At 37.1% G+C, this 11,166-nt stretch overlaps 1 protein-coding gene across 1 annotated transcript in view; it reads right to left on the bottom strand.

Moving 5' to 3' along the window:
* Positions 1–11,166, bottom strand: part of LOC110022013 — a 73,676-nt gene that overhangs the window by 47,273 nt on the left and 15,237 nt on the right. Inside the window, exons 3-4 of the mRNA XM_020720778.1 lie at positions 3,718–3,791; positions 2,998–3,087 (exon numbers count right to left, since the gene is read on the bottom strand). Coding sequence (XP_020576437.1) covers positions 2,998–3,087; positions 3,718–3,791 — 164 coding nt within the window. The remainder of the gene's footprint in view (positions 1–2,997; positions 3,088–3,717; positions 3,792–11,166) is intronic.

Genomic DNA, 11,166 nt, shown 5'->3' with positions numbered 1-11,166 from the left:
GACGCGTTGGCGCAGTCCAATTTGTCGTCGGAGGTCATCCGGAGAAGTTCGCATTTTCACCCGTCCTTTGGGCTTAATTGAAGTCCGATTTCGTGCAATTTCGTGAACTTTGTGTATTTGATGTGTGTATATGACGAAAAAGGTCGTGACGATGTTTTCCTAAGGCTTGAAGTCCTATCAGAAACTTTTCCCTTGAGTCTTCGCAAAATAACCCATAACCACTCGTCTATAAGACGATGGTCTTGTGCCAAAGATGCTAGACATCAAAGGAAAATAAGAATTGACTAGAATTTTCTAAAAGGGTGAGTCTCAATTCTAGTTTTCTAAGACGGTCAATAGGAACTCCTAGAACTAGATCCTAGGCTCTAAGGAGGAGAAAAGAAGACCTCACAAAAATGAGGTCAACACATGATCGTACCAAACATACAGAGATTTACGTACACTTCATTAAAAAAAAGATGTAGTCTGGGAAAATTTATGTTTCTTTTGTGTCCTCCAGTGGTCAACTAGCAGATATCCTCACCAAGAACATCCTGTGTTTTAATTTTGAGTGCATTTTCCACACTCGCCATAAATCATAGATCTCCTCTACAAGCTATTTTCCACACTCGCCATAAATCATAGATAACCTCACCAAGAACATCCTGTGTTTTAATTTTGAGTGCATTTTTCAAACAAGCCAGGCCTAAACCCTCGCCATCGCCCAAAGGGCACAAATAACTCCCAACCCTAACTACACCTACATCTTTATAAGGAACTCTTTATACCTAACCCTAAGCACATCCTAATCCCTACAAGACATTTGCATATTCTCAACAACTTATACACCATAAAATGACATAGCATCCCTCCCATCGTGCTCATCATTATGCCTGACTAAGCTAGGTTTGCTTATTAACTGTCATCATCTGTTGGGTGCTCTGCCTGCAACCTACCTTGGCATGACCAGCCATTCACTTAACCCTTTCAATCATTTTGTATGGATTGCTCATCCAATCACACTCCTCTTCACGCTCAGCCCCTGTGATCTATCCCTTCATTCGATGCATTCAATTTTATGCCACTGAGTTCATCCTAAGATTTAATCACTCTATAAAAGAGTAGCGCCTTAGCGCAGCGCACTTGCTCCTACAGTAATCATATCATTGGTATCTTAGATGGTATTATTGCAATTTCGATCTATTTTGAAGCCATAAAATTTATAGCCACTCGCAACTATACTGAATTAAAAAAATATTTGTATACAAATATTAAGCATTTACTCTCACTCATAGGCTAATTTTTTTGTAGAAAAATGTATATGACTATTGATGTATTTGGCCCAACTACAGTCCGCTTGTGATTCACTCTCCAATGTCCAACACAAAAAAGATAAAAATTAAAATTAAAAAAAAATCAAATCTAAATATACTTTAATTTTCACCAATCAACATTCATTGCGTCAAAATAACGGCATTGAAGAAGCCATGATTCTTTGCTTGTAGGACCATCAACCAATTCCTAGTGTAGAAGAATAGATGGTTCATGTTTTCACTCATGAAAGCAATTTCCTGACAAAATCAATAAAAAATTAAAATTTAAAATGAAAATCTAATGAGCAAACAATCCTGAATAGCACTCCCTCAAAATCATCTAATAAATGGAAATTCAATTTACCACAATAATTAATGAACATTATCCAACCATATTCAAGATATTTGAATAGAAGCATTGTTTATATCATTCTTTTGTTGATGATAAGACTGCTACAATATAAAAAAAAATCTAAATTATACCATGCCTTAAATGGGGAAAAAGTAACTAAGCATTTAATTTTAAGACGAAGTTAAAATAATTCTACTGAAAAACATCTTTAGTTTTGGCAGATAAAAGTTGTTCTTTCCTCCTTCAAGCACATGCTTAATAATCCAACAACTCAATTGATGAAAAGTTAGAAGGGAAAAAGAATAAATCTTAAAGAATTCCTTGGGATTTATCATTTATATCAGTTTATTAAGGATGGTAATTTAACAACCTAAAGCATGGTAATATTTGAAAGTAAACATGATTTCAACTTGCAACAGAAATGCCAATAGGGGTATAAAATAAGTCAGAGCTTGCCCGTGGTCATTTGATTAGCTAACTAAACGAACTTGAAAATTTTCATAAATACTTGGTTTCTAAACGAACAAGCTTGAACAACTTGCTATTTGAATCATTTATATTCATGAACAATATTAGTTAGAACTCGTGAGCATGCTCAATCAAGCCTCATTTACAGATCAATTAAAGCTCGTTCATATATATTACCATTTTAGTGTTTATTTTTTAGGATCAACAAACTTTATTTTGATACAGCTCATTTCTTCTAAACAATCAACTTGTATAAAGCTCGAGTAAGACACGATTACGGCTTCTTAATTTTGTTAAGCGAGCTATTCTTTAATCGGCTTGATAATTTCAATATGGACCGAGCTTGAATAGAGTTCTAATAAATAAGCTCCAGCTTGAACACATTCCTAAAAAACTCAAATTGAGTTTGAACAAATCTCGAACAAGCTTTTAATAATCAAGCTTGACCTCGAACAAGCATCGGCTTGGCTCGTCTAGATTTTGTTTGCAACCCTAAATGCAAATTATAGTTCCCACTTTCTAACAAATTCTTTCGTGCATTTCAAGTTTGCTTTCAATTCAACAAATAAGAAGAAATACTCAAGTGCACAAGGTCCCATAATTGGGGGTGCACAAAACATTTTCTAAATGTTTAGCATGAAAGTTATTTATATTCAAACCTATTACTCAAACTTACATGTTATTCACGACTGAAACCCATGAATTTTCAAGCCATATGGGGAAATCTAAACATAAGTTCAATTCCACCCAAAATCACAATTTATTAAATTTGTAGCAGTTTGATTAAAAATAAAATCTTCGAAACAAGCAAAAAAATACTTCAGCTTGCAAGCATTTAGCGGTAGGAAGTCGAATCCACTAAGAAGACAAAAGCCGGCACCATACCTCAATAGCAGAAGATGTAGAGGATATTGTGAAGAATCTTGACCTGATATGTTGAAAAGAAGCTTCAATATATAGGCACATGTGCTAATGCTGAAAAAGAAGAAAGAAAAAGCAAGCATTAAAAATATATTTAAGTAAAATATCAACACCAGAAAGCAATAATCAATGCTAATTTTTAGTAAATGTTTTTAATAATGGATTGACTGCAATAATAAAATAAGAAGAAAACCATTAAGTATGGCATACAAATAACGTTAAAGTATCTCAAGAAGACGGTTCCATGTAAGAAGAAGAGATTACATGATTCCAGTACATGAGTAAATTGTTGAAGCTGGAGCTTTCAAACATTAAAGTTTGACAAAGCACTACCAGTAATGGAATCTATCTAAACCCAACGTACTGAATATTAGTTTGAAATCAAACTGACTAAATCATATGGGGTACGATCGTGACATCTCAAAGAAAGAGCAAAAACCAGGTAGAATAAATATATAGAATCAATCCAAATCAGAAAATGTCACAATTGAAAAAGGAAAGATTTCTTCTCAACAGTAAAGAATATGGAATGATTAAGCAGAATTAAAAGTTCATGTTGCTTAGCACTCTAGACTACATGACTACAGCCAGAGACTTGTGAAAGTTTACATGGCGCACAGTTTTTGTGACAAGGGTCAAACCATCTTTTAAACTAAGGCAAGAGCAAATTGAATAAAATCATACCTGCCGAAACATACTAAGAGAATTACCCAAAAACATGTACTTAACCAACTTGATTCCTTGCAGACAACCCAAGCCTGATGCATTTAAGAAAAGCAGATTAGCAAATAGACGAGGCATAAAACACCTCAGATTCAAGAAACTGACAAGAAATTATTTTATAAAAGGATGCATATCTGTTATGAAAATATTAAAGACTTTAGAAATAGAAAAATCAAAAAAATGAAAATACGGTACACAACAATAGAACATAAAATCCTCAGCTCCAAACTAAGGTAGCACCCATGCTGGTAAATTTACATGGTCTATAATCAAACATATCATTATTGATCAACAGCTCTAATAACATCTCTATAATCTACCTGACCCATTAATTAGGGATCATCTTTATTAATCGACTTCCTTAATCCTTATCAAAAAAAGCCGGATACCCAAATTTGAATTTTTCATAACTAGTGCATATAACTTCAAAAGGACTGTTCATAACTTTGACTAGTTTTGCTCCTTTTACGTAGCCCTCTACAGCAATGCAATCACTAGAACAGATAAGTAGTTGCTTATCTCTATTATTCATGACTTATACAACAGATTATATGGTATAATTTAATCATAGCTGTAAACTATATTGACCTCTGTTACAATTTCTAGATTACAAAATTTAGTTTAGTATTATGACACTCGGCTAACTACTACACAAAAAAAGGTAAAATACCAGCAAGAGGGACAAAAAAAGCAGAGGTTGAGGTTGATTTTTCTTTTTAAATTGTTGGGAAAGAAATAATTAAGTGTAAAAGAAGAATCAAGTAGATATGGAAAAGCCGATTAGACTAATAAAATCCTCAAAAGGAAAGAGAGACATGAACCCTGTCATTAGGAAACGAAAGGAGAATCAAAGAGGAAGAATGCAGAAGCAAAAGTCATTTCTTATTCCATTGCCAGCTAACTAAATCAAACTAAGACAATTCACTGAAATAGAACTATTGAAATAACAGAACTACCTCTAAACAAACATGAAAAATTTATGCTAAACTAGATGGAAAATAACTTTTAAAACACTAAAAATTAACTTGAAGAAAGAGATTCTCGCATTGCATCAAAAAATAAAAATTAAAAAAAAAAGCTCTAGTCAATCATATTTCTTTCAATTCAGTACATTAAAAGCCATGGAGGTTTCCAACATTGGTTTCCACGATTCAATAATTTGAAAGCTTTCAAACATGCAATTATCATGGACGTCAAACCCTCTATCTCCACAGAATTTGACTTTTGTCTTTGCGTTAAGTTGTGCATTTTGAATTAAGCTAAAAGGATATTTACAAAAAGTACCAAAGTCATGCCACTAGGCATGAGCAATAGAGGTCCTGTACTCGTGCAGAATGACAAAAAACTCTAAGTATGTTAGGACAGCATGAATGGAAAAGCTATGCAAAAGAGTCTTTTGGGCACGAAAATTGGCAACTTTATTAAGCTCCCAAGTTATAAACCAAAAAATTCTTGTCTAAAGGATATAAGAAAAGAGAAGGCAGCACAAAGATCAGAATTCTCTCTCCAACTCCGTTGCTACATAGATCTCCTCATAAAGTAGATAATATAGGTGTTATCGCCCTCGATGATGATACCCTTGTTCGGTAGATAAGATGGCTTCAAGCTACACAAAGCCGCTATCCCAATGTGTCAAAGTAAGTGCCCCGTCTTGTCCCGGAGGACAATCTCTATACCTGTTTAGGGATTTGGGGAGAGAGCTCCGTCCATATTGATCTTAATGCATTACTGAGGGGGCCAATGTGGAGTAGATAACAGTCTAGAAGACTAATTAGTGCCTAGTGCTTTGGAATAGGAAAAGAATAAGATTTGGTGAGAGCCTCAAGGATGATGGCCGCTATAATGGTGAGTGTTGCGTAGAGAGACAATGTTTCTTCGCATTCCTTGATCTCCAACGTTGATGAACCTAATTCTTCCTCTTTGTTCTTTCATCCACTTTGCTCAACTAGGGCACAGCTCCTCTTTCGCACGAGCCCTGTAGGCAAAGCCGACTCTTATTCTTCCTTATTCTTCTCCACCGGTCGGCAGGAACACGCACGCTACCCTTCCTTCCTCTTCTTCCTTTTTCATTATCGTTTCTCTCTCATTCCTCTGTCTCCCACTTGCTCTCTTACTCCATTGTGTGTTTCCAAAATGAGTGGACACTAGCTTCTAAGTGAAACCTTCGAGACAGTTATTTAAACTGATTTGATTTTTTTTTTAATTTTAATTATTACACTCCTTAGAGGTTAAAGGGGTGTTTGGCTGTAAGAAAGGTTTAAGTTAAATAGGATTTAGTAAATCCAAATATCATTAAATACAAAATAATGTTTGGTTCAATTAAAGTTAAATCTAGTTAGATCCATTTAAGTTGTTTGGCATAAATTAATTTGAAATATTGTTTTCCTGCACTAAATCTGTTAAATCCAACTAATAAGTAGATTTAGTAAATCCGATTTAATAAACAGAACAAGCAAAAATTAGATTTAACTTGACAACGGATTTATCTAACCTATTTATGATGTTCGACTGGATTTAAGTTAAATCTGACTTAAATCTTGTTTAAAATATCGTACCAAACACCCCCTAAGTGCAAACCATAAGAGTTTCCCTCTCCAAATCCTCCAGTATACCTTTGAAAAAGAAGTTTTCTATTACCGCTCCAGATAATCTTTAGATAAAAGAGGTTCAACTTGCATGACAGCACTTGAACCAGAAAGCATAAGTGATGAGAAAGCATGTTAACCATTTTATTGGAAACTGTCATATTGTATTTGATCACGAGATTAAAGTTAAGTCATACAATTCATAATACAGGCATTTGTTCCATTACTCTACCAACTTAATAAACAGCATTTGGTGTAGGATCGTTGTTGAATTTTGATTGGCTTTCTCATGCTTCTTCATATCCTTTTTTTTAACATCAAATGCATCTTTAGGACAAGAAGCGCCACTTCCATGTCTTTGTATTTACTTTCTTAAGTGCCGTGAAATAAGAATTGAAACTTTGACGCCCACTTGATAAGAAGCTAACCATTGAACTTTATTGTGTAATACAATAAAGAAAGGCTATTATTTGCTGTGAGCAGTAAATCCGGTTTTAAGTTTATTATTTTTTCTTCTCTAGACAGTAGCAACCTATTGCATACTACTATTTTTTTTGTAAACAACAAACATTACTTCTCTTTCCTTTGCTACAACTCTACGTTAGTTAGCAACCGAATTCTGACCATTTCTGCTTTCCATTCCTAGTCCTGCTCTCAACCACTTCTGAAACCTGCACCTGCCTTGGTGGGGAATAATAACTATCTTATTCCTTTCCAGAATGTTCTCTGTTTCCTATTTATACTACCTTGTATACAGCAGGTTTCCGTTGATGAATGTAACTGACCATCATCCACATTGAGTTTCTTACCTGGCTTCATGGTGTCAGAGCAGCACTCTCCGATCCTGTGCTGAAGATCATCCAGGTACCTCCTCGCCATTGTAGAAGAGATCCTTTCTGTCTATCTCTCGGCCAATATGGAGGAATCAGCAGCCTCCAACTTGCTCTCAGCTTCCGTACCAAACATCAATACCTCTCCCTCTCTAAAGTTTCTGATTTTTCACATGAAGCACTTGGCTCAGTATCAATTGAAGGCTGAAAACTAACCTATATAGAGAGCTCAAAGTCTGAAGATATTCACAGCCAACGGGTTTCTTGGATTTCTGGATGGTTCTTTTGTCTGCCCGCAATAGCACATTGCTGAAAACAGCAACCCTATGGTGACCAATCCACAATTCGCCATATGGAACCATAGCAATCAAAATGTATTGACAGCCCTATACTCCACTATTTCAGCAGCAATACTTCCCTTTGTCCATCTTCAAACCACAGCTGAAATTTGGCTACCCGCTGAGAGGAGGCTTCAACCCATCAACAAGTCACGAGTGATTCAACTGAAAAATGAACTTCATCACGTATGATAAAGAATAACACGATGACCCAATACCTCTCTGAAATCAAGACACTCGTGGCCAATATTTCTATTGTTGACGCTCACATTGATCAAAAAGATGTGATCCTCTACATGCTTAACAGACTACTGCCCACTTATCAATCCTTCAAAATGCCATTCGCACTCAACTGCAACTGATCAACTTGCTTGACTTATATTAGCTGCTATGCAGTAAAGAGATTAAAATTGCCATTGAAAATGCTAAGCACGGCATACCATGATCCACAGCCAGCTCTTCTTGCCTCCAAGGGGCGCACCGGCTCCTACTTTAAAGGGAAAGGTCCTGGAAACGCATCAAGCGGTGGAGGAGGAATGTGGGGTGGCAGATCAACTCCAAGATCAAGAACTGTCTCAAATATGGGGAAAGGCCATGGGTTGTTCTCCATTCCAGCCTTCTCTGCTAGTGTCCGAAAATAAGCCACCGCCAACCTTTGGCATAAGAATTTGGGGCACCCACATCAAGAAATCCTCAGCTTCATCTCTAAAGCACATCTCAACATCTCTTTTCTATTACCTATATGTAATACGTGTCATGCTACCAAGTCTCATAGACAGTCTTTTAGTTCTATTATGAATTATAGACATAAGAATTTGGAATTTTTTATTATGTTGCATGGGATTAATCCCCAATTTCCTCTACCTATGGTTATAAATATTACATCTCCTTTGTTGATGATGCATCTTGCTTTTGTTGGATCTATCCCATCACTACTAAATCTAAAAAAGCAATTAAAATAAAACACCTTATAACCATGCTTCAAACCCAATTCAGCACAGAAGTAAAAATTCTGAGAATCAATGGTGGTTGAGAGTAAAATAGCATTGACTTAAATAATTTCTTGTGTAACAATGGCACTATTCACTAATATTCATGTTCACACACTCCGGAACAAAATGAAGTGGTTGAACGGAAGCATCGACAATTAATTGAAACCACCTGGGCTCTAATAAATGAAGCTATACTACCTTACACATTTTGGGTGGATGCTCTCCTCACAGCTAAATACCTCATTAACCGAATGCCCATCAAAGTTACAAAACAAATTTCACCCTATCAAAATCTCTATGGGATATCTCCATCATATACTCATCTCAAAGTTTTTGTATGTGTGTGTTATCCTTGGACTAGACCACAATCCCTTCACAAACTAGCACCAAGGTCTATCCCATGTGTCTTCATAGGATATTCATCCACACACAAATGCTACAAGTGCTGCAACCCCTCCACTAAGAAAATTTTCATATCCCGCCATATCACATTTGATGAGCTCACATATCCATAACTCTTTGCAATCAGTCCATCATCATACATACCCATCTGGACTCACCACCAACTCCTCTACTGTTGTTCACCCCCACCACCTCCCAGCCACCTTCAAATACATCCCGCTCTGTGCTCTCCCATCCAACCACCAATGCCCCTTAACTGATGCAGGTCATAGAACTCTCTTTCTCGTATCCTCCAAAAACATCATCTATTTCCAAAACCAACCGTATGATCACCTGTTTGCAAATGGGCCACCTCAAACAATTCAAAAGCTAAATCTTTCGCACAAACTTCAACCCGCACCGGATCCCACATGCTATACTCAAGCAGCCAAACTTGCCCAATGGCATCATACAGTAGCTGAGGAGTTTCATGCGCTTCAAATACAAGACATTTGAACAGTTTTCCCTCCTCCCTCTGACATACAGATTATTAGTTGCCACAGAAGATACTAAACCAAACTAAATTCTAATTGAACAATACCCCTTCATAAGGCGAGATTGGTTGCCCAAGGCTACAACCAAGAGTTTGGCACAAACCTGAATGAAATATTCTGCCCAGTAGCGAACATACCCCAATTTGTATCCTTCTTACAATCACTCCACATCATCAATGGGAAGTACTTCAATTAGATGTCTCTAACACGTTCCTACATAGCACCCTCACCGACACTATCCAGATGTGTCAACATTTAGGATTCATTGATCCACAACTATCAAAACACGTGTCTCCTTCTGAAAGCTCTCTATGGTCTCAAAAAAACGCTGAGGTAGTGGTTCGCTTTGCTTTTCAAGTTTTTCGTGCATTATGGATTCACCACTAGCAAAGCTGATCCATCCATGCTTCTATACGGTCAAGACAATACAAATCACATTTTAGTTATCAAATGGACAATATGTTGACCACCGGGAATAATCCTAACACCATCTCTCAACTAGTCCGAACACTCAATTCCACATTCCAGCTCAAGCATATGGGTCCCATCTCATGTTTCTTGGGAATTCAGACTCACTGGTCTCCCAATTCCTGGTTTCTCACCCAAACTACATACATCTCTCAAATATTGCATAATGTTGGAATGGATAATTGTACCACATCTCTCAAATACTCCTTAGTGTTGGAATGGATGATTGTACCTCGGTAAGTAACCCACTTCCTCTCAAGAAGTCTACATCTACATAAAACAACAAACTGTTTCACGATCCCATACTCGATCTACTGCTAAAGGGGTCTCTCCAATGCCTCAATATCACTAAACCGGACATCTTATTGTGGTAAACCAGTTATACCAACATATGCATTTGCCATCGGATCAACATTTCCAGTTCTAACTTGCCTACTTAAGTATCTCAAAGGCACAAAACATTTCGGCCTGCAGCTCCCAATGGGGGATTACAACTTCACACATATGATGATGCCAATTGGGCAAGTGATCCCCAAACCAGAAAGTCTACCACGGGTTTCTGCACATATCTAGGTAGTGCTCCTATCTCTTGGACTGTCAAAAAGCAAAATATGGTAGCTCCGTCCTCCATAGAGGTGGAAAATCGTGTTCTTGCTGCAGCCACAACTGATATTGTTATTTTGACCCCCAATTAATGAACTAAAGTAAAAGGGCATTTTTGTAATGTGGTACCGCTCACCTACCACATCTCACCTACCGTTCACCTACCGCTCACCTACCTCCCACCTACCACTCTCTTGCTTCTATAAATAGAGAGGGTGTGAGGCTTAGGAGAGCAAGGGAAGAAATCTTAAGGGTGTGAGGCTTAGGAGAGAAAAGGGAAGAAATCTTAAGGGTGTGAGGCTTAGGAGAGAAAAGGGAAGAAATCTTAAGGGTGTGAGGCTTAGGAGAGGAAAGGGAGAAGGGACCTAAACCTACCACAAAGGAGGAGAGAATAGCTATAGAGTTAGAGGAAGAGAGCATCTTGAGGCCTTGTATCAAGGTGTCGCTTGAGAGGGAGGCCATAGAAGAAAGATGAGGGCTCATCTCTATGTATAAGCTATGTATTCTCCATTTCTTTTGCCTTAGTGAAATATTTGATTGATTCCCTCCCGTGGACGTAGATCCAGTTGGATCGAACCACGTAAACGATCTGTGTTTGCTTGTGTTCTTTTTCGTCTCATTTCTATGTCTGGAAGTACATATCTCACAACAATTGGCGT

Source organism: Phalaenopsis equestris, unplaced genomic scaffold (assembly GCF_001263595.1).
Source record: "Phalaenopsis equestris unplaced genomic scaffold, ASM126359v1 Scaffold000162, whole genome shotgun sequence".
Taxonomy (NCBI): Eukaryota; Viridiplantae; Streptophyta; class Magnoliopsida; order Asparagales; family Orchidaceae; genus Phalaenopsis; species Phalaenopsis equestris.
Note: the sequence above shows the minus strand (reverse complement) of the source record. Positions and strands in the feature narration are given on the sequence as shown.